The 23,442-nt window shown below is 37.7% G+C and overlaps 1 protein-coding gene across 1 annotated transcript in view; it reads left to right on the forward strand.

Moving 5' to 3' along the window:
- Positions 1-387: 387 nt before the first annotated feature.
- RUNDC3B (RUN domain containing 3B) overlaps positions 388-23,442 on the forward strand; it is a 50,821-nt gene continuing 27,766 nt past the window's right edge. The window contains exons 1-5 of the mRNA XM_030230845.2: positions 388-683; positions 7,349-7,464; positions 15,558-15,691; positions 17,562-17,647; positions 20,718-20,807. Coding sequence (XP_030086705.1) covers positions 580-683; positions 7,349-7,464; positions 15,558-15,691; positions 17,562-17,647; positions 20,718-20,807 — 530 coding nt within the window. The 5' untranslated portion in view covers positions 388-579. The remainder of the gene's footprint in view (positions 684-7,348; positions 7,465-15,557; positions 15,692-17,561; positions 17,648-20,717; positions 20,808-23,442) is intronic.

Here is a 23,442-nt window from a genome sequence, read left to right on the forward strand (position 1 = left end):
GTTTTTTCCAACCCTGTGATTCTGTGATCCTAATTGAAGACTGACAGCATTTCACACTCTAAAAGCTACAACCAGGGAAGTTCTCACATTCTAGACGCCGACGGGCTAAGAAGGGAGAGAACAGACACCAATTAAAGGAAGACCACGATTTTAGAGACGCGGGGAGAGCCGCAGGGCTCCCTCGGGGCTCCGAGCGCCGCCCCCGCCGCGGCCGCCTCAGGTGCGGCTCCCCCCTCCCGCCGGCCCCGCGCGCGCCGCCAGGCGGCGCCGCGCCCCCCGCGCGCTGATTGGCTGGCGGTGCCGGCGCTCTGCGGCGCTGTGGCCGCCCGGCTGCCGGGAGCGGGGGGGCCGAGCCGCCCCCGCCGGGGGACCCCGCGCATCCCCGCCCGACCCGCCGCCGCCTCGGGCGCGCCGGGATCGGGCAGCGGGAGGAGGAGCGGGGAAAGCACGGGGGCCTCCTCATCCGCTTCCTTCTCGTCCGCGTGCGGCGGCAGCAGGCGTAGCATCCTGGAGAGCGGGAGGCCGGGAACAAAGGCTCCGCGCCAGCACCGGCGGCTCCACCTGCCCTGCCCAGCGGAGATGGCGTCCCTCGGCTTAGGGGGGCTCAACGTCTCCGCTCGGAGGAAGAGCGTCCCGTCCCGCAACGCCGCGGTGGAGAGGCGGAACTTGATCACGGTGTGCAGGTGAGCCCCGGGCCGGGGCCCTGCCCCGCCCGAGGGGACCGTGTCCCCTCGCTCCCGCGCAGCCCGTGCGGCCCGTCCCGCCCCCGCTGCGCTCCGCTCAGGTGGGTCGGGGGCAGGAGCGCGGGGGGCGGCCCCGCCGCAGCCCCGTCCGGGGCTGGGAGGCCGGTGCCGGTCCCAGCGGGGGTAGAGCAGCCTCCTCCATCCATCCTGACTCAGCTCCTGGGAGCGTTCGCGGGAGGGTGCCCTGGCGGCGGGGGGAAAAGGGGCTCATCGGGCAGTGCCACTGCTGCGGGGCGTGGAATGGCCCCTTCTAAAGCGGGGAACTGACGGGTTTGGTCTCGGCACCGTGCTTGCGTTCTCGGGCGAAAGGCGGTGCGGGAGCAAGGCAGGGCAGGATGAGCGCTCGGCAGCGCTGTAGCTGCCCTGCAATTGGCGCGGTCCGGCCGCGGGTCCGGTTCGGAGTTGGTGTGATGAGGATTAGAGTTAATGGGATGGATCCGGGGGAAGACGTTCAGGCCGCTGACCGTGCGCTCCTGCGAGCGCGCCGGTGCCGCAGGACCATCCCGAAGAGGCTGCGCTCCGGGATATTTTTATCTACGAAATCTAGATCAGGAAATCTGCAGTACTTGAGCTACTGTATTTAAATTTCTTTTTTTTCTTTCTTTTTTTCTTTTGTTTTAAGCATCTAAGTCCTGAGTTTATGCAAGCTTAATAGCAGTTCTATGACGTTCTATTTAAGCGTTTCCACTGCTGTCACTGTGGAATTCATGCAGCATTTCCAGGTGTGCAGCAGTGACATGTAACGTCACGGCAAACTTTTAAATACGTGGATATGCTGGTAGCAATGTCTCCATTTGGTTGTTTTTTTTCAATTGCTCAATTTTGACGTTATTAAAGTAATTTGAGTATTATCTTGGAAAGGTTTTCAACAGATTCATGAGGGTTATGACATAATTTTAGTTCTTGCAAATCTTACTGAAGTGACAAAACAACTATTAGGTAATTTTGTACCATCATCACTTAATGCTGCAGCAGGATTTTTAAAAACCCATACAACCTCATATTTTCCTTACTTTTTTCTTTTTTCTTTTACAGTACACTGTTAGCATGTTTGACAAAGTGTGACTCTGTCATTCATGTCATGAATTTGCTTCGGTATTCCTTCAAATCATAGTATCTGTGTTTGAGTAGCATCAGTACTATTCTGTCTTTTCCTGGGCTTGTATGCTTATCTCTACTCCTATCTGTGAAAAAGATATGCAACAAAAAAAATTTAAACAAAATTTTTAATCAAACCTGCTGAAGCAGCTTAAATAATAGAAATAGAAGTTTTCAGTTTTGCTGTTGTTACAAGGATGCAGATATTGCCAATCCGTGTGCTTAGGAAAACACTGGTTTTATCCAGTAATCACGCAATTGTACAGGATATAAACAGTTATTTTTAAAGGAATATATTGTATTCTACAGAACTTGGGGTTTTTTTCTGCCTCCCTCTTGAGAAGAACTCTTCTGTACCCTGTGCTGTTACATTACTTTTTGGTTTATTTGATGTCCTTGTCCTGAAGTTGAATTGATGGTGTAATATATTTAAAAATGCTTAGAAATCTGAGGGAATTCACTTAAACACATACAAAGCAAAGAGCTACTGCAGTAATTGCTTGAGATTGGTGTATTTTTATTATTTTCATTAAAGTGACTTAATTTTGCTTTTCTTCACAACACCTGAAGTTCTCAGTTTGTGAATACACATTAAAATTTGGAAAAAATGTTGAGGAGGAAGAATTTGCATTATTATGATGTATGTACATTTATTTTTTATTTTGCCAGTGTAAGAGTAAGTGTTTAAAATATCTCTGTGCTTTACTGTAATTATTATACATTTTCTATTATAGAAAAGTGTTACCTGTTAGGAATAGCCAAGCTAGTATTGAAAAGTGTAAAATAATAGTCCTTTCCAATCAGAACTCTATGAAAATAAGAATTTTTTCTGGTGAAAAATAGCTCCAGTCAGTTGATTCAATCAAATTTGGATGGTATGGACTGTTCCCCAGTGAAGGGGAAAGATCACAAGGAAGATACTCTTCTGAGTTACCATCTGTTAACACTCTCTGATAATTTAATGAATTATTTTTGCCAAAGTTTCAATTTAGCATATTTTTACTTAATAGTTATACCAGACTTTAAGATTTTAATATTTTCTTACAGTGATGATATCTAACTCCTCCGGCAGATGTGGATAGTTTCTTGTATTTACAATTTTGGAAGGAACAGTTTATTTCTACTGAAATGTTGAGTGTCACTGTAGCCATGGAAAGTGACATAGGTACTTAAGTTCCATAAACCAATTGCATGTGAAAATGCATGGCTGGGGTTTTGTAACTGCACAGCCATGATTTAAACTGGAATAATTCTCAGAAATTTTTTTGAGTACATAACTGCGTGTTCTAAGCTTGTTCTCTCTCCTTACCTGTTCTCCCTTAAGTCTGACCCCTTTCATGTTCCAGTAAGTGGCACTGAGATTTTTTTACTGTTCAACTTGTTTTAATCTAGTCTTCAATAGAATTCATAGATCAAAGATCATTAGACACAGAACAACTGAGATGGGCCTTGGAAGGGACATTCATAGCTTAAATACAGAGTGTTAACACAGATTTGAACAACTATTAGGAAATATGCTTTTTAAACAGGGATTTTGCTAATACACATAAAACTTGTTGCAGTGACATTGACTCTTAGCTGAACTGTCTGGTTTCATGATTGCCATGTTTAGCATAAGGCATATTGTTTCATAATCTTAGGGATTATTCTATAGTAATAGTTTGAATTCTTTAAAATAGTATTTTAATGACACTTCTCAAATTGCAAGCTAAATAATCATGACAAAATCTGCTGTTTTGGAAATAAGCCTATAGATGTGGTATGTATCCACAAAATGTTTGGTTTTGGTTTGGAGTTATTCAAGAAACTTGGGAGATTTCTTGTGCGTCTTGCTAAGATATCAACATCTTGCAAAGTTGTAGTGAAGAAACCTACCCTAAGAAGATTGGTTTAAGTCTTTCTTATTCAAGAATGTCTCCATCCTACATAATTCATAAGGTCTTTTTAAGGTTGGGAGAATACTAGTGTTTCTACATCTTCTTTTTAGCTACAGCAAGTGTAGATTCGTGACAGAGAAAATGGGTAATAATCCCAAAACATCAGAGTTCATGAAGGTCATTTAGAAGCATTGATATTGGAATCTCTAATTGCAGTTACTGTATTAAAAAAACAAATAATAAAAGTTGGGGAGTTAAAGTTGTTGCAGTAACACAATGAGAAATGTTGGATAAAATACTTTATTTCAAAAAAGTCTTGAAGCAACAGGTATTATAGCAGGAGATGCTACTTACTCATCTGCTCTTACAGTCCGCTTAGAAGTTAATCTTTGATGTGTAAGCAGTCTGCTGCTCTGGAGTGCAGTGCTGCTGTGGCAGCCCAGTGGAGAAGAGATGGAGTGAGGTGGTGCTTGGGCTCTTTTCCCAGGCAGCAAGTGACAGGACAAGAGGAAAAAACCTCAAGTTGCACAAGGGAGGTTTAGATCGGGTATCCAGAGAAATTTCTTCTCAGAAGGGGTGGTCAGCCATTGGAACAGAATGCCCAGGGAGGTGATAGGATCACTATTCCTGGAAGCATTCCAAAAAAGTGTGGATGTGGCACTTGGGAACATGGCTTAGCAGTGGACTTGGCGCTCCTAGCAGCTGGACTCTGTGTTCATAAAGGTCTTTTCCAACCTTAGAGGTTCTGTGAAGATGGGAGCAATACAGGGAACCAGGGAAACAGCTCTAGCTATTTGGACCTTTTTTCTTCATAGCTCTTTGTACTTTAGACCTGACCTTTTGTTTCTTGACTTTCAGTCTCCATGCGGCTCTACATAACTGCAAGAGTGTGAAATTTCTGGTCTGGGCCCCCTACACTGGAAACAACTTCAATGACTGAGGAGAATTGCTTGCTTAGTGCTTACAGTGTAACCTTTTTTCAAAGGCAGAACTTCTCTATACACCCTTAATCCTTTTTCCAATATACATGGTAAACATGGTGAAGTGTGAATATCTAATACGCAAAATGTGCTCATGACTTTTAATTTGCACTTAAATATATGTTTGACTCTTTGTAGTATTTGGAGAAAAAAAGATAACACACCAGTATTTGCCTAAAAGGTTTTTTTTTTTAATCTCAAAAAAACATTTCTAGTGAATCAAATTTTGCTTGGTCGTTCTGTTATCTTCCTGGTTTATAGAAGTAAGTACATACTTGCACTCCCTTTAAGTTCTCCTAAAAGCCAGTCTAACTTAACTTGACTATAAAGATTTAGGTTTTTGGTGAAAGGGTAGAGTAGACGGATGAAAATTAACATTTCTGATGTTATGGGAGCAATATGAGCACTTAAAAAGAACCATTTTGGTGATGAGCTCTTAGACTGTCTTTTATAATCTGACCCTAGGTATATAAAAAAATTTTTGTTTCTTTAAATACTAGATATTTTTTTCTTCAGTTGAGTAGCAGAATGCTTTAAAATGAAAAAAAAAAAGCTTATCTATGTTTTTTAAAGTGTTTATGAAATTGCTTTTAAGTGTTTCTTCTTGAATATATCTCCATTTCTGAATAGGTACTCCATACAATATTAATTAGTGAACTTTCAAGTATGACATTGAATACAGGAAAAGTAGACATAGCTTTATATTGTACTCTACTTGATTTTGCAGTCTATGGATGATCCTGTCTCTGAGTTTTATGATGATATTCCTGTATACAGGGCAGTGCATCACTCTGCTAACTCACTGTCTATCTTGTGCATGGATCTGTGAGTTATGTGCTGCACTGTATCTTTTTCAGACCTGCATGGTGTGGGAGGACTCATCTTGTTACAGTTAATATTAGCTTAGTCATGGCACTGCTATAGGCATTTGTTTTTCAAAATGAAGGCTTTTTTTTAATAAAAAAATTCTGTGATATAGCTTTGAGGAAGCAATAAGTTCTGCCATTAGAAGAGTCAATAGCAATTAACTGGTGGGCATGCATGTCTCTCACTTACTCAAAATTAGTTAAAAATATGGAGGAATTCAAAACTGAGTCATAATCTGGCACTGCAGGAGAAGCTTCCTTCTCCACCCTAATTCAGTCCTGTTTCCTGTTCTGCAAAAAACACTACAACAATAGAAACTTGCAGGAAAGGTAAAATAGAGAGCCTTTATTCAGAAGTTTACTGAGTAAAACATAATTGAGTGGAAACTCTTGAGCTGTGTGCCAATAAAGTTTGAGCACATTAGTTTTGTGCATCAGAAGGCTGTGCTGACTCCACTAAGGAGGCAGGTACTTCTGTAGTGCAGAGCATTTCCAAGTAGTACTGGTGTAAGGAGCTTCATTCCTGCTCATGCCTATAATGCTGTGCTGCTTCTGCAGCTGTGCCATAGAAGTGCTTGTGTTGAGATGCTGTGAAGGGTATTTTTTATGAATGTATCCATATTTAAGAGTTACTTTTCCCCTTCTTTCCAGTACTGAAAATCTAGAACAGTTCATAGTGAGCACCCTAAAAAGTAGAAGTGGCCAAACTGAAAAAGCCAGCGCTCGCTCAGGTGTAGGATCTGGGAGGAACAGGCAGAGTAAGAACATCTTGAGTGGATACTGTTGACATTTGGGTGTTGTGAAAACTATCTCCTCAGGCTGCAGTATGGCTCTGTTAATACAAATCAGATTGTTGAAAAAAAAAAGTAGTAACTGCTTCAGATTTAATACTTTGAAGTTTGAGAAATTTGTCTTGAAACTGAAAACTGGAAGAACAAGCTGAAGAAAGGAAAATAAAAATGGATAATGATAAAAATTATGAAGGCAAAAGAAAAATAATTTCTGTCACATTTGTTGAGGTTTAAACTATCCTCTGAATAAGAATAAAAGTTTGTCTAAATGTAGGAGTAACTAAACACAGCAGGCTGGCCAGTTGACTAATTACATCTTGTCTGCATTTTACAGTGATTTGATTCAGCCTTTCCAATTTTAGGTGTTGGATCATTGAAATTGAAAGCTTTTCTAGCATAATAATGAAGTAATACAGTGCTGAATAAGGATTACCCCCATTCACAGGGAAATCAGCCTAAGTGAATGCAGATTTAACAATGCATGAAAATGCATTGTTTTATAATATGTCTAGATTATTTTTGCATTAGGATGAAATTAGAGTGTTTTCATAATAGGATAAAATTTGTATTTTTGATTATTGGACATGGATTTTCAGAATAAAAGGAACACTGACAAAATGTCAAGCAAAAATCTTTATGTTTAGGATTACAAAGAGAAACTGATGTTGGATGCTTTTGAGTGCTTGTTTTTCTCCAACTGCATTAAAATAATTTAGAGAAGAGAAAAATCATTAACTCATTTCTTTGTGGAAGAGGTGGGGATTTTTGTTTTCTTTCTGTTTTTAAGGCTTTATGCCTAAGACCAACAATGCCAATTGCACTTCCCATGCTATATCTGAACATTTTGTGCATTCCTATTGCCGTGAGTGAACTTGATATTATCAAGGTGGGCTCTGGTTCCTTGCTCTTTTGGTTTATACAAACTACTGCCTTGCTATAGAGGACCTCTAATAATTCATATAATTTATGATTGTCCCATATTTTTTGCTCTAGGTTTTCAGTCAAGACTCTGATTGACCGTTCCTGTTTTGAAACTATTGATGATACTTCCCCTGAATTCAATAACTTTGCAGCCATTCTGGAACAGATTCTAAGTCATCGACTGAAAGGTATGTTAATTGACTTCCTTGTTGGTGGTGATTTTGCCATGAAAATGTGTTTATACAAAACCAATGTGCATCTGTACAAACTCCTTAATGCTGAATGAAGGCATTGGATTTTTGTGTGTCTGTCCTGTTGCTGTTACCTTCCTGATTTTCTGCATTACTATGGAAAAGTGAAAGCAACTATTTCTGTGAAATATGTTTCCAATGGTCTTGTTGGAAGCCTTCTGGGCTGGTAATTAAGCAAGTGAATGTTGCCATGGCACTGAGCTCTGTCTGCTTTTCTGCTTTATGATAAGGCTGTGTCCTAAGAGTTGAAAAGATAATTATATTATCTGCTGCAATAGGAGCTACAGAGTGTATCTGGTGCTGCTCCCATTTCTTCCTCCCTTCCTTGCTTTTGTTGCCTTCTTTTCCAGATACTGTTTTTAGGCCCTTTCATTTTATGCCCCACCTCTTTAGTGAAGCTGTTTTTTTCTGCTGGAATGTCCTGAAAGAGATTGTATTTTAGAAAGGTCACTTGTTGATTTTCTTCTTGTATCAAGTCAGATGTTCTAGTTCCCAATAATGTTTGTTTGAATTTTCCAATTGTTCTAGAGGAAGCTGCTTTGCTCAGAGAACAGTGTGTGCTTTAGTAGTAGCAGTCACTGGAAAAGGACCTCGGATGAGTCTTCTCTGTCCTTACTTCTGTGTACAATTTCTGAAATGATTTGAGGATTATGAAGAACATCATAATCATCTAAATATAGATGTGTAATATGACAATCTACTCATTTTCATACTTTTTAATATTCATAACCAAGCTTTGTGAACAATACTGTGTGTAGGCTGACATTTGAATAGCACAATTACTACCTGCTGTGCTTCTGTCAGAGGAGGAAAAAAATGGTGCACAGTATGGTAGAAACATAGGGTTTGTCACATTGTGACAAAGATTTTTGGAGTGATTATGGGTACTTAGCAGCTTGACTCTGCAGGGAAATTGCTCTCTTTTCTCCTTCTCCTCCTCCTCCAGCTTCAGCAATATTTGTGCAAAAGTAATTGTAATTTTTTTTTTCGTCAACATTCTTTTGCTTCACAGTCTTTTATTCAGGACAGGCAGTACAGAGAAGAAGCCTTGACAAGTTGGCAAATGGAATTTGCAAGTAAAAAATCATTTCAAGTAAGAAATAGAGAAATTCAAATAGCTAAATTTTTGTTTCAGTCTTCCCCTTGTAATTGCTAGTGTAGTTTCCTATGTTTGCAGAGTTAAAGTTACAGAAAAAGGTGGGAACTTGTAGATTGCATTGCAAACAGAGAATGTTTTGGTAATAAGCTAGTTGTAATTTTTAAAGATTTTTTAAATAATAAGACAAATTGAAATAAGAAGTGTACTATGACACTTCAAATTTTATGAGGGTAGGTATTTTACAACTCGGGGCTTGAAAGGAATTGTATTTTATTGATGGAATTGACTAATATATTCTGAATGCATTCTTAGTGTGTCAGTAGAAAGAGACTAAATGCAAACTGGTGATTACAGTGAGTTGTATAAAGTGTTTTGAAAACTGGCAGGACATACTTGATCTGTTTGTCTGGGGTAAGATAAATAGCTTCATTGTGTCAAAGTTGTCAGGATAATCTCATGGCAGTTTAGTTAAATTGATGATCCAGATTTGAGAGTTTAAGTATATTACTTTAAGGCAAACAACTATTCTTAATATTTGGCTTCCTTTGGAAGTACTGGGTGAGGAAGGAAGAATAAAAAAACCCCAAAACTTTATGTTATAAAATATGAAGTTTGCTTTATTAGAAAACTTTTACTGGTAACTCTTCTGACATTAAATTTAATGTATTTTTAAGGAGCAAAGTAGTCTTGATGGAATATAGTGATGATTCTGTTTATTGGTCTCATTCTTAATTAGGATCCAGACAAAAAAAATCCAACCCCAAAATGGCAGGGAGAAGGATGGTTATTTTAAAGGGAAAGTAGTTTAGCTACAGGGATTTTAATTTTGCACTTTTTCTAAAACCACTGCATTTAAAAATTCTGTAATAGTAGTTTTCTAAGCCTTATCTTCCTAGGTGTTCTGGAAAAAATTGTCATTGCAGAAACACAAGGACCATGTAAAATGGATTTTTCACAGGTACCTGATCTGATACTCCTGGTAGCAAAAGGGTCATGAAATAGCATTTTTTATTTACCCACCATGAATGGTTTTGTTGATTTGTTTTCTTATATTCACTCTCACTGAATAATTAAGTTTTGGAAAGTTTTTAGAATGCCATCCAGTCCAACCTCTTGCTCAAAGTAGGGCTGTCACAGATTACTCATGACATTGTCCACTTGTAGTGGAAATGTCCATAACGTTTCTTAAACTCGGTGCAGTTTACTATGGATTTTTATTTTCCCCCTTACTGCCCAACTTTGACTTTGCACTCACCTTTCCTGGCTGTGTTCTTCATGGGGTCTTGTAGTGAGCCAGACCAGGAAGTCAAACAGGCAGAAAACTGATGACTTTCCTCATGAAGGCACTTTTTAGCCCAGCTGCTCATATTCTTTAGAATATTATTCATATGGGTATTTGCTTAGTAGCAAAATTAGATTGGCAGAAGCAAAGCAGATCACACAACAGAGGTCTGTAAATGCTGCTTTAATCAGTTTATGGGATACGGAAGACTTGACACATACGGCACCAAAATAGTTCCAAAAAGTAACAAAAAAGGTAACATAACTGTGGCACTACTTTACAGCTATATATGCTGCCAATAAGTATCAGTCAGGAATAGACCCACTGTTGACAGCAAAAGCAGTCTGAATTGCCCTAAGGATGAGAGTTTGAGCAAGCTGTATTAACTGTTTTTTAAGGGGCTGCCTTAAGCTCTAGAAAGGGGAGAGCTCTTTCCCTGTTCTGTGTAACACTACATGTGCAGTGTACCTGGTGCTTCCTAAAAGTGCTGGGTGTATTGAGCACGTGGAGTCGACCAAAGAGTGTAATGAGGAGGTTATAAAGCATGTGTTCTTCTTGTCATTGAAGTAAGCTATGCAGCATCCCTCCTGGCAAGATGTGATACTGCTGGACAGGGCAGCTGGAAACCTTGAAAAGGGAGGAGAGGAGAAGTAACAGAAAAAAGATGAGTGACTAAATTAATCTTTTATTTCTTTTTAGGAATAAGCTTTTGCTTGGTTTTACAATACAGCAGAGATTAAGTGGTATTCTGGGGGTATACAGGGACACTGTATTTTGAAGGTCCAAATAATACCTGTAGTCCTGAAAGGCTTTTTACAACTTTGTGTACAAATGTTCGTGTGTTTGGTAGCCTTTAAAGCAATGTGAATCATTTCAGGAGCCATTTTTTTCTCATACAGTTGTTTGGATTTTTTTCCGTTCTTGACCACTCTATACTGTGGAGATGATTCTGTACTGTGCAGTGATCTTGTAGTGATCTCTGTGGTTTCTTGTTTTCATTTCTGGCCACAGATTTTTCAGGTATATTTCATGTGTCTTTTTTATCAGATCAGTTAAGTATATACAGGTAGTGCAGAAATGGTAGGATATCAAAAGTGTTCAGCAACAGTACTTGGGATTTGTTCTTAGCTGATTTAAAACCTGAAGTAATTTCAAAATAATGTGTATTTTGTCTTTACTGTGTAACTAGGTTGTATTATTTTCTGCCTTTTCTTATCAATTTAAGTTAGTGTTAAGTGAGTTACTATTGAAAAATGTGAATAACTATCATAGATTTCTATGGCCATAATCTCAAACATATCTCTGAAAACTAGTCTCCTGGATGTATTTTCTGCCTTACTATGTTTTCAGTAATATCCTTTGTGCAGCAAAAGTGTTTGATATCCAAGCTGCTAGCCAGTATGTGCATTTAGAAGTAGTGTCATGTGTCAGTGCGTAAATGTATCTAGTCCATCTTGCTTGTGACTTGTGTAATTTTTGCATATCATGGTTACTGTGAGCACACTTGTCATCTGTACACTTACTTGCATTTGCCACCACTAGGACACAAAAAATATGCTGTTCTGTGCAATTTTGACATGTTCACAACTTTTTGTGCCTATTTTCCTGTATGTTTAGGGGGCACTATAAACATGTCAAAAGCTTCTGCTAGGATTGCCCATGGAAGCTGATTTTATCTATCCAATCTATGTAACTCCTAAATTTCAGAAGCAGTAAAATGCAACTTGTAATGCTCTTTGTTCTGAGAGAAACAAGACTGCTGGATTAAATAATTAAGGTAATGGTGATAAAATGGCAGTGAAAAAGGTAGGTTAAGGATATAAGAACTAAAGGCACTGCTATCATGAAAAAGATGAAATAAACATACAGCTGTGGTAGCCCTTTATTTGGTGCAATAATGTTGTTACTAGATTTAGTATCTATACATACATACTGAGTTTTTCTTTTTGACTAAGAAGAAACAGGAGAGCTCTTGTGTAATTTGTGGTTTAGTTCATTCTTCTTGTATGGAGAAAAATTGTAAATTAACTTATAATTGTCTTGCAGGACTGAGTTTATGAACCACTTTCAGTATTTAATTACCAATTCTGTAGGCTCAAAATAAGGGTAGGTATCTCATTAATTCCTCAAAGATCACGCCAGTTTGTTAGCAAGAAGTTGTACTAAAACTTACTTTTCTTGGATAGAAAAAATTGCTTCAAACTAAATAACATAGGGAAATCTGGAGAAAACCTTTCTGTACCTTGAAACTTCCTATTCATTACTTCTTTGTAATTGTGGAACTTTGTAAATTAAATTGGACTATAATTGGATAGGGATCAGACTGTTTAATCTTATTTGTGAAGAATTTATTGGGCATGAAAAGGATCTGTGATAACTGTGGATGTTTGTATCTAGTTGTCGAAACAGAAATGGGTTGATACAAGTAGGTGTGCAGCAGTTTGCAAAAATGTGGTGAAAGCAAAAAAAAAAAAATCACAATTTGTTTCTATTTGCTTTGCAGTTCTGTAGACAGGAATGGAATTTATTTGAGCAATGTTTAATATTACACATGTAGCTTCCCTGTTTAGCTAACAGTTTTGTTTTGCTGACAAAACCAACATCAATTCTGGAATAGCTGGAATAGCTGTCAGTTTCTACATCTTTAGATGACGTATAAACTTCACAGCAAAGACCACATGCTCATTGTCCTGTGCACCTGCTGAGAAACTTCCACTTCCTCTTTCCTTATGATGTACTTTGACAGAATGTAAGTTCTATATTAAAACTAGCTTTCAATTTTATTATAACCTCTAAAAATTTAGATATTATTTTTGAAATCACAGAACAGCCCAAGTTGGAAGGGTCCTTGAAAGATCATCTGGCCCAATCATTTGGGAGTGGGAATCTAGATGAGAATATCTATCAACATGTCCAATCGTATCTTGAAAACGTCCAGTGATGGAAATTCTACCCCATCACTGCGGATGTTGTCACAGTGACTTTTGGTTCTTATTGTAAAAAAATTTCTTTCTCAGGATGCAATCTCTCCCAGTGCAACTTGTATGTAGCTTGTGTTACCTTTTGTCTTCTGTGTGGCTCCTTGTGAAGAGGGAGCCTTCACCCTCTTTAAGTACTGGAAAATTGTGATGAGTTCCCCCATTGAGCCTTCTCTTCCCTAAAGAGAAAAAACATATTGCCTTCAGTATTTCCTCATGGGACAGGTTTAACAGCCCTTTGAACATCTTTGTGACCTTCCTTTGGACCCTCTCCAATCTGATCCTGCCCTTAAACTGTAGAGACTAGAAGTGGACACAGTATTGCTGGCAAAGCCTGACAGGTGCTGAGGAGTGGGAGCTATTTCATTTCTCATTCTTGAGACTTCTTGTGGCTGTGTGTGCATTGAGCGCTTTAAGGGCCAAATAAATTTCACTTGCTGAAAGCTTTTAAAATTTTAGTAAATCTATAGTTTAAAATCTTATTTGGTATTTCTTAAAATACATTCTCACTATTCTCAGTCAGTTTTTTTCGGCATTTTTCTGTGTATAGATAGATTGGGTAAGTTTTTTTCAGATTATATTAATTAGGAGAATGTGGGCAAGGTTTAAAGTTGTAGGAACAGAATAGTGAAATATAGGAGACCTTGGTTCACAAAAGGTGCTGAGCTGGCTGTGAGTTTAAAGTGAAGATAATTCTTGCTGAAGTCTGAAACCCATTGCACCCTCTCACAGAACTGGAATGAGATGGGAGTCCACTGTAATGTCAGAGTATATTGAATTATGACCAGCTGGCTTTCTTGATCAGTGTAAGCCAAGTAAGCGCTGGTATGGTTTTCTGTTGTAAAGTTATTTCTTGCTTGAAATGACCATGTCTTTTTCAGGTGTTCGGTTGTAAAAGGAATTGCCATGATTAGGAGATTCAGAAAACTGGAGTGAAACTGTTTTTTGCTAAATATATTCTGCCCTCAAGATAGTTTGAAGAAAACCACAAAAGTTAAAATATATGCTTGCATTTATTAGTTAGAACTAGAACTGATGATATGAAGTCATCTTTACGCCATACCTGCATTTAAATTTTGTATGTACAATTCCTAGGGCAGAAGTGTTTTGATTTGATGAAGAATATAAAAAATATCTGTAGCTTTTTGTGCTGTTAAAATGCTGTTGAATTTTTGTTGCGGTCCACTAAACTTGGCATTTCAACAAAAATAGTAAGTTTGTAAAAGCACTTACCTTGTGGAATTTCTTTTATTTTAGTCCTCAAAGCTGAGCAGATCTAAAACTACAGTAACTGTGGCACCTTGGAATTTTATTTTTACTTTGTCATATTGGATATTATATATGAATTCTTCCTGCTTGTGCCTTTTTGGTGTTTTTTAAAGTCTTTTATCATGCTTTGAATTTACTAAATGTATCTTTGGTGAAGGAAGCAGATGGACCACAAGTCAAGTGACATGCACCCTCTAGGGGAGGAAGAACCTGCCGCTTGAATTTCTTCAGCTCATAGGAGACACACCTTTGACACTACTTTGGCTAAGCTTGAAGCTAAGTCTAGTCATGTCAGATAAAACTGCATCTTTTGAATTTTATTTTCAGTATGTATGATTTGCAGTATCACTCTAATACATTCTTTCTTGAAATCTGAGCTTTCTACAAAAAAAGAGTAACAAGTCTTTCTCATACTTTCTCATTAGTAAAGCTTCATAAGTGCAATTCAAGACTTGAAATAAGATAAAATCAGCTTAAAAAGAACTCATTTCACATGGAGACAAGGTTTTGCACATAGCAATGCTGGAAGTCACCAGAGGGCAATATTAACCTTACTTGTTCCATACCTGTTTGCAGGTATGTCCAAAGTGAGAGCAGTGTGCTGTTCACTCTGAAAAATGGGGTTGAGCTGTTGTGCTGCTGAAGAAATTTGTGTGGAGATGTTGCAAGTGCTACGTAGTTTTGCCTTTCATTTTCTAAGTGCAATGCATTGCAAATTGGAAAAAATGTGAAGGATTTTGGTTGTAGTTCCAGAAGGGGTAATGATCTGCTCAATTATTTTCTCAGCTTCTGAGGGAATGTTCTGTGCACACTCAAAAGAAATTGTGATTGCAAAACTTTTTTGTTTATGCATCAGCTTCTCTTCAAATGAAAGTACCTTTTGAAAAAATACAGTCTGTTTTTAAAATGAAGATAACACTACCACAGCAAAGAGGGGGGTTTATGTTTTTTATTTATACAATTTTAAGAATAAAAATCTCTCTACTTGACTGTATTAGTGAAATGTATATATAGAAATAGCATAAATATTTCTTGCCTCATATTTTTCAGTTACAAGTTTGTGCTCTGTTGTGATTGAAGAGTTCTGTGAAGGACTCTTGAGTATTATTTTAGCATAATAACAAGAAAAAGCCCAAGAAAATGCACATATATACACAGAGCCCTAAACTTCTAAACCTAAACCTAAACTTCTCTTTGTGCATCACTTTCATACCAGGATGATGTGCATAATGATATTTTTTTATACCTGTGGGTCAGTTTTCTGTAGGAATTCATTTACACATTATTTGCATAAAATTCTTTCAGTAAAGACAGCATATCAGAAAGTATTTAATTATATTTATCCCCAATGAGCAGAGAGGGAGGTTCATAAATCTTTCTGTATCTTGTCTTTTGATTGAAGGTCAGATCTCCTGGTTTGGCTACGAAAGCCCTCGCAGTTTCTGGGACTACATTCGCGTCGCTTGCCGGAAAGTCTCTCACAACTGCATCTGCAGCATTGAGAACATGGAGAATGTTGGCTCTTCTAGAGCTAAGGTAGGCAAGAGGAAAGCTAAAGTCACTCTTTATTACATTGCTGTGACACTTCTGTAACTGTGGAAAAAATATAGTGCTTAGCTTGCTCTATATATTTTTTCATTGCTTGAATTTTTTTAATGTGCCTACTAAATATTTGCTTTTAAAAAGCCCCACTTTTAAATCGAAATGTGTTTCCTTTAAGATTTATTCCTCAGTATGAAAAATTCTCAAATCAGTGATTGTGTTTTGTTATAAAAGGATTGTCCTCAGATTTTTTACTTTACATAATTTTTAAAAAACACAGTTTTTTAAGGGAAATTAAGTTCTTGCGGACATACCTAAAAATATTAAAATTATAGAAATTGGCTTTCTATTACTCTGTGGAAAACTTCTTCCCAAACAGTAGACAGAGAACCTAATTTGAGCAGTGACTGTGGAGAACAGTGTTCAGTTTTTTAGGGGAGCATTTTGAATGTCTGAATATGAAAAGATGGCGAGCATGTTGGCACAAATACCCATCATGAGCATCAGTTTGACTGGTGGTCCAAATAAGTGTGCTCCTCATCCTGGAAGCTGTCAGCAAGGGCTTGCCAGTGCTAGTTGGCTCTGCTTTCACTGGAGGTACACAGGCTTTAGTCCTTAGCTAAGCAGCATCATCAGTTTCATGGTTTCAGTCACATTCTAAATAAATGCAACATAAAGGCAACTATCCAGGTAAATATCCTTCTAATTTCAGTGGGATTTAATTTTGTTTCTATGTTAAATTTTTTATTGTGCTGTTGGTATTTATGAAAGCAAATTTATTTAGCATTGCATAGAATATTGGAATGGTTTGGGTTGGAAGAGATTTTGAATACTATATAGTTTCAATCCCCCTGCTGTGGACAGAGACATTTTTCTAGTCTCTGTTATCTTGAAGCTAATCCCCCTTGTCCTGTCGCTACATGCTCTTGTAAAAAGTCTCTCTCCATCTTTCTTGTAGGCTCCTTAGAAGGCCACAGTTAGGTCACCCTGAAGTAGGATTATAAGCTACTGCTGTTTGTGGTAGAATGTCTGTAGAATTCAACTAGATGCCAGTAAGCACCAAATATATTAAGCATAAAGACATCTTACTACTTATATAAGTGTTTGTAAGTTTATGTGGTTTAAAGAAATGTTCCTGGTGTTCTCAGAAACGGAGTCATAACTGTGGCAGCCATTGAAATGCCTTCCTCTTGTAAGGCAAAATCCTGTGCACCAGACCTACAGACACAGCACAATGTGCTTTCCTAAGGGTTATTTTTTAAAGATATTGCTGTAGTTTATGGAACTGTTTGAGTGAAGTTTTGCTTTTGGACTCTAAAGGATTTAGGCCTCTTGGATTTGATTTTGTGTCTGTATTTTATATGCATGTTCTATAATAATGTTGTTACTGAGGGGAAAAATATTGAACAACACATTTTTTTTATGTAAATCCCTCAAATATTTGAATGAACACAGAGAATCACTTTGAGGACAACTTACTGCCGCTTTTCTGTGGAAACAGCTGGATGCTTCCAATACCATTGATTTTAAAATGTAAAGCTTTCTGTCCTGATCTGCTGCCTCTCACATACATGAGCTTTTCAAAGACTGGAGCACATAATTAAAGAAAAAACCCTCCACCCTCTTCTTAAAATTTTGGATAGCTTTATTTCACAATAAACTTTGTGTCCTTGTAAGAATGCATTTTTTATATTCATGACTGCTGTAATGAAGTACATCCTAGCAGTAGGATGCTAGTTAATTAATTAATGCTAGTTTTGTTCATCAGTCATTTATTCAGGTGAACCAATGGTATTAGTTTTCAGATTGTAAAACTGTTTCTTTCTGTAATGCTTAAATATGTGATACCTGTTTTGTCTTGCAGGGTCGAGCATGGATAAGAGTAGCACTTATGGAAAAACATTTGTCTGAATACATTTCCACAGCTCTGAGAGACTTCAAAACAACCAGGTTTACAAGAATTTTATTTTTACAATATTTTAGTAAATGTTGATTAAGTGAGGGACTTTTGTTTGGAAGCGAATGGTGCACTTGATTTGTATTGTAAAGGATGTCATTAATGAAAGACCTGTAAGCTAGTGAAAGGTATCTAGAGCTGGATTTGGTTTTAGCATGGGTAAAACTGCAAAACTGAAATCACTGCAAAGTGATTTAAAAAGTGTGGAAATAAGCCTGGAATTCTTGAAAAGTCAGAAGCAAAGAAAACCTCTCTGAAGGAGGAACTAAAGCTGAAATTGTGGTGTAGTAAGGGTAGATGGAGTATTCCTTTCAAAATTGATAGAAACCTAAGGACTCAGTGAAAAATAATTTTTGTAGAACTTCTTCTGAAGAAAAAAGGAAGAGAATTCCAGGAACCTCTTGAGAACTGTAGAGCAGCAGAATTAGTGATCAGGCATAGCTAGGATTCTTGATATAATAAGAAAAATGTGTAACAGATTTTTTTTAGCTTCTAATGATAAAATCAGGGATGAGAAAATGCTTTGTGATAGAGAATACTCTGGCAGTTTTGGGCTGGTTTTAGATAATGTGATTATTAGATGCTATTTTAACTCATAACGAGTATGTCTTACAGATTTTTGATGAATTCATCTGAATACAAGTGGATCTGTAACATTTACTTTGTGTTGAACTCTAAAAATTTAGACATAACGAATGGGCTATTAAAATAAGAAGAATTTTCTCTGTAAGGACTTCTATTCATTTAGTGTATTATTTCTTTTAATACTATTTGTCCAGAGATTTCCATATAGTTTGCCAGTATTAAGCTGATTTTGAAACACAACTAGGTAAACATCCCATTTCATTGCAGTTTCAAAACCTGTTGTCCTATTTTACTCAGATTTGCTTGTATTTACAGTAGACAAGAAGCACATAAAACAAAGACAATCTGGAAAAGATTTACTAATGCTGCTTCAAACTGAAAAGTCACATGGGTTTCTGAGGAGGAGATGAGGAACAGTAGGGTCACAAATTATGTGGTTAAGTAGTACATTCTCTGTCCCTGTTTTGATAGTGTAGTTTGTTAGTGGATAACAATGGTCTTATTTGATTAGCAGTTTCAAATTCATTTATTTGAACATGTTAATGTTTAATATATTTGAATGTTCTTTCAGTGGTATATCTTTTCGAAACAACTTCTCTTGCATTCCAAACATAGTAAGTGCAAAGTTTCTTTTGAAGTAATATTATAAAATACATCTAATGGAAATAAAAATTACATTTTCAGGTTTTGGTTGTATGGATTTCAAAGTCACTAACAACAATGAACATATTTTCTTTTCCCATGTGGGATTTCAGATACCTAATAACTGATTTTTTGGGTGATGCTTTGCCTCATTTATTTAGCATTTTAAATCATATATTTTACTATATGCATATTTAATAATTATTTGTATAAACTATAAATTTCTTGTTGTACATGTATGTAGAATACAAGATTATCTATCATGCTGATAGCTCTCTTTTTAAACTTCACTGTTGTGTTTAGCTGCCTGGAGGTAGCACTTGAATGAAGCAGCACATTCTTAGTGCTGGATGTGCATATTACACTTGGAGGAGTTGGATTAATGGGCACAAAATTATTTTTTTAACTAATTGGTCAGACTCTTAAATTATAGCAGACTGTTGTGATGTGAGATGTCAAGTGTGTAGCACTGAATGAAGATTTGTGGGTTTTCCAAGGGTTTGGCTTGGCTGGATTGCTGCATCTGTCTTTAACCCTGGCACTGCCAGGCTAACTTCTGCATCTCACCACCGAAGGTGTGCCTTGCCCTTTTTGTGTGGTTTCTCCCAAAGCTCTGTTTTACAAGAACTCAGTGCAGATTGATACCTGGCAGTGATTTTACAAATGCCAGTGAAATGGCTGGTAATCTGCATGTACTGGGGACACTGCTGTTTGTTCACAAATAAGGGTCACTGTGCTGAATCAGACTGGAGTCCCTCTAGCTCAGTGCTCTGGCTCAGCCAGCTTAGCCTCCTAGTGCCCTTCCTGAAGTCAGAGCGTGCAGAGCTGAGTTTGTACTTCCTAGCCTCGCTATCAGGATTATAATCTCTGTCTTCTGAGAGGAGGTCTTACAGATTTCTTCCTTCTCCTGAGAGCATCTGAGATCTTGGACAACTCATCTCTATGTAGCGAATGGATGTCTGTTACAAAGCTGCAAAAGTGGGACTTCTCAAAGCATGCATTATAACAGTTCAATTTCTGAAGCTGTGCCTCAAAACATGTCTTTTCTGGATGTTCACCATGCAACCAACTGGAGCTCTCTTTGAACTATCCAGAAGCTTTCATGCAATTCTTAAAACAGATGGAGTTTTGGTAGGGCAGTGTTGCTGGTATTTGTCTGGTGCAGTCAGTAATCTGGCACCTTCCTGCACTGATCTGCTGCTAGACCATAAAGGTGAACTGTGCATCTCAGTTCCTACAAAGTGACATTTCAACCTTGGCTCTGGTACTGAGCACTTCTTGGTTTCTCCCGTACCACATGTCATTCTCAGGTGAATTCTGATGACCTCCCAGCATGCATCTTCCCAGCATGCAATATTTTAAGAAAATGTAAACTACCTGTAAAATAGCTGATTGATTGGTGAAAATATTTTTTTAACAAAGATCGGCTACTAAGAATGAAAATTAAATGTTGAACTTTAAAAGAGCCTACAAGTACAATTCTGAGAGAGAATTTCTTTTCATATGATGGAATCATTATTTCTTGATGTACATGACACAAATTCTTCCTTTTAGAGGTAAAGTATACCATATCTTCTTTTTTTTTTTTTTTTTGCACTTTATCCATCTTGTTCTACTAGTTCATAGGACTAATACTGAAAATTCTTTTTGCTTATGTCTAAATTCTTCTGTATTTTAAGATTGTGGTGTTTTGTGCAATGTACTCTATTAGTTTGCTTTATTTGAAATGAAATATAAATGCCTCTGGGGATCATGAATTGTTTTAATTTAAACTGGATTTCTTCAGTTTTGTGCTAAATATGAAAAAGAGCTGAATTAATTTCTTTTTTGTTGAAGGAGGTTTTATGAAGATGGAGCAATTGTTCTTGGTGAAGAAGCAAATATGCTTGCTGGTATGCTGTTGGGACTCAATGCAATTGATTTCAGGTACTGTATTTGTGTGCTTTAAAACAAAATGCTCAGGAAAAGTTCTTACAAATCAATGTATTATGGAAAACATTCTTAAATTCCCATGATAGTTTGAGAGGCAAAACTAAGGTTGAGGCAAAGAAGAGGGCAAAAGAGAGATCTTGAATGGTTCTTCTAGGTAAGAACCAACTTATGCGTTTATGTAACTGCATAATTATAGGGTAGTTTTTTCAGGTATCAAAATCCAAAAAGGAAAGAAGTGTAATTGCAGAAGATATTTTAGACCTATTAGATGAAGCTTATAGACATGACATCTTTTAAAATTATTTGAAAACTGTAAGGAAAAGTGTGTGATTAAGTACTTGGTTATATGCTGGTAGTCGAGGATAGCACTGTAACTGCATATGTAGAAGGTAATCTTTATCACTTCTAAATTTGAAAAATGTAACCTACAAATGACCATTTAATATCAATTGGTGTTAAAATTACCTGCAGCTGAACTGCTTACATTAATTGACCTTTGCAATTTCTAGCCAGGCTTTTGTTGGCTTTCCTATATGATTATTTCTGTGGTTTTGTGGTAACAAGGGTGCAAGCACACCCTAGATAATAAACAAACCAACATGGCATGTCTATATATGTACATATATTAACAAAACCCATCAGCAATATATAAAGATTGCAGTGCCTGTAAAAAGATAGAACCTGGCTGGTGCAAGACCTTGTTAATATGCCTGGTTGGGCTAATTTAGCCTTGGGCAGAGCCACTGGCAGAGAGTTTCATAATTCAGCACAAGAAAAAGGAGACTGATAATGCTGTTCTTCATTCTTCTGTCAGTTCACTGTTAGTATTTACCTTGCAGTGGCATTAATGTTTGCCACAAACTAATATAGGAGGCAAACTGACAGAAAACAGAATGGATGCTTTGAGTGATTGACCATTGCCAAAAGGCCCTTCAGAGATTTACTGCTGTTTATGTACCTCTGTGCCAGGCTTGTTGGACCCTTCTATGAGCCAGCCAAATTGTTGAAGAATGAAAAAACATCCCCAGTAAGAGGACTGGGTAGTTCTTTTTTTGTTAGCTAGTTTGGTTCACAGAAGCCTCCTATTAGTGGCAGAGATTATGGGAGAATAATGTTTAGAGAAGAAAAGGAACACATGAGGAATGAGCAGTGCTTTCCATTTCTGTTGGTAAAGAGCATTTAGTTCAGCTGGCTATGGAACTGCAGCTGGGTAGGGAAAGGAAAAAAAAAGGAAACAACCTAAAAATGCCGGTCTTGATGGCTGCTGAACCATCATGGGGTCAAATAAGTGCCAGTACCAGTGTAAGGAGGGGAATGTCATGTTTGTATTAAAAAAAAAAAGTGGAAAAAATAGGGAGGGAGAGGTTGAAAACACAGGATAGCTTCTTTTTCCAGCATTGTGTCATTCGATTGGCTTAACTACATCCTCAATATATGTTTTGGAAGAACAGAAGGATGATAAGAGTACTAGCCTTGCATACAGCAAAATTCAAATCTTACCCAATTTTATTAGTTTAAGATTTACATAATCTAAAATTAAACTGCTTCTGTATTAGCACTGTACTTGGAAGGACTGCAGCTATACTGGAATAAGCATTGCAAGATTAGGTCTGCATTATGAAAATCCTCTCATTAATAATCATCAATTGACTTTGTCTCTCAAAAGCCTTGGTGGTACATACTGGGGTAGAAGAGCTTTGTTGTATGAGTGCTTGTTCTTTCTTTGTCATCTGATTTCTAATATAGAGGAACCTGTTAATGGTATTCAGACTGCTCATTGGCTCTTGAAGACATTTACATTTTGTCAATGCAGCTTTTAAGAGTCTACGAATTTTCTGTGCAAAACAGGAGCTTAGTACTACAGGAGTGTTTTTATTGTGCCACATATCACAAAATGTTTCAGGCTGGGAGGGACCACAGTCTGATCCAACCTCTCTGCTCAGGCAGGGTTATCCTAGAGCACATGGCACAGGATTGTGTCCAGATGGTTCTTGAATATCTCTAGAGAGGGACTCCACAACCTCTCTGGACAATCTGTTCCAATGTGTGGTCAGCTGCACAGTAAAAAAGTTCTTCCTCATATTGAGGTGTAATTTTCTATACATCATTTGAGGTGTAATTTTCTATACAGTTTCTGCCCTTTGACTCTTGTCCTATTGCTTGGAACCACTGAGCAGAGCTTTCGTAGTATTGTGATTTGAATGGCTGAGAAGCTGTATCCATTCTTTGCATGTTATAGATGAGATTTTTTTTCAGTTCAGTATATCTTATAAATGTTGACTAGCTTATCTATGTGGAACTGTAAATATGAGTTTGGGCTGGAGATGAGTGAGCTTGCCTGCGAACATAATCTGATTTTTTTTTTCTCCCCTCACAGCAATATGGAATTAGGTAATTGTGCTCTTGGGGGGCTGCTTTTTCACTTTCTTGTTTTTCTTTTTATTTTGGGGGAAAAAACCAACAACCCTTTAGATGTACTTCCCAACTAGGATTTAAATTAATGCATTGTCAAAAATGGCACTTTGCAATTCAGTTAGCAATATCTGTGACTTACTAGAATCTGTTTATCAATAGCAGAGATAGGAGGAATGAGGAATATGAGCCTTGTGGAAGCAGGATAATTTTGTCA

This window comes from Serinus canaria, chromosome 2 (genome assembly GCF_022539315.1).
Source record: "Serinus canaria isolate serCan28SL12 chromosome 2, serCan2020, whole genome shotgun sequence".
NCBI lineage: Eukaryota > Metazoa > Chordata > Aves > Passeriformes > Fringillidae > Serinus > Serinus canaria.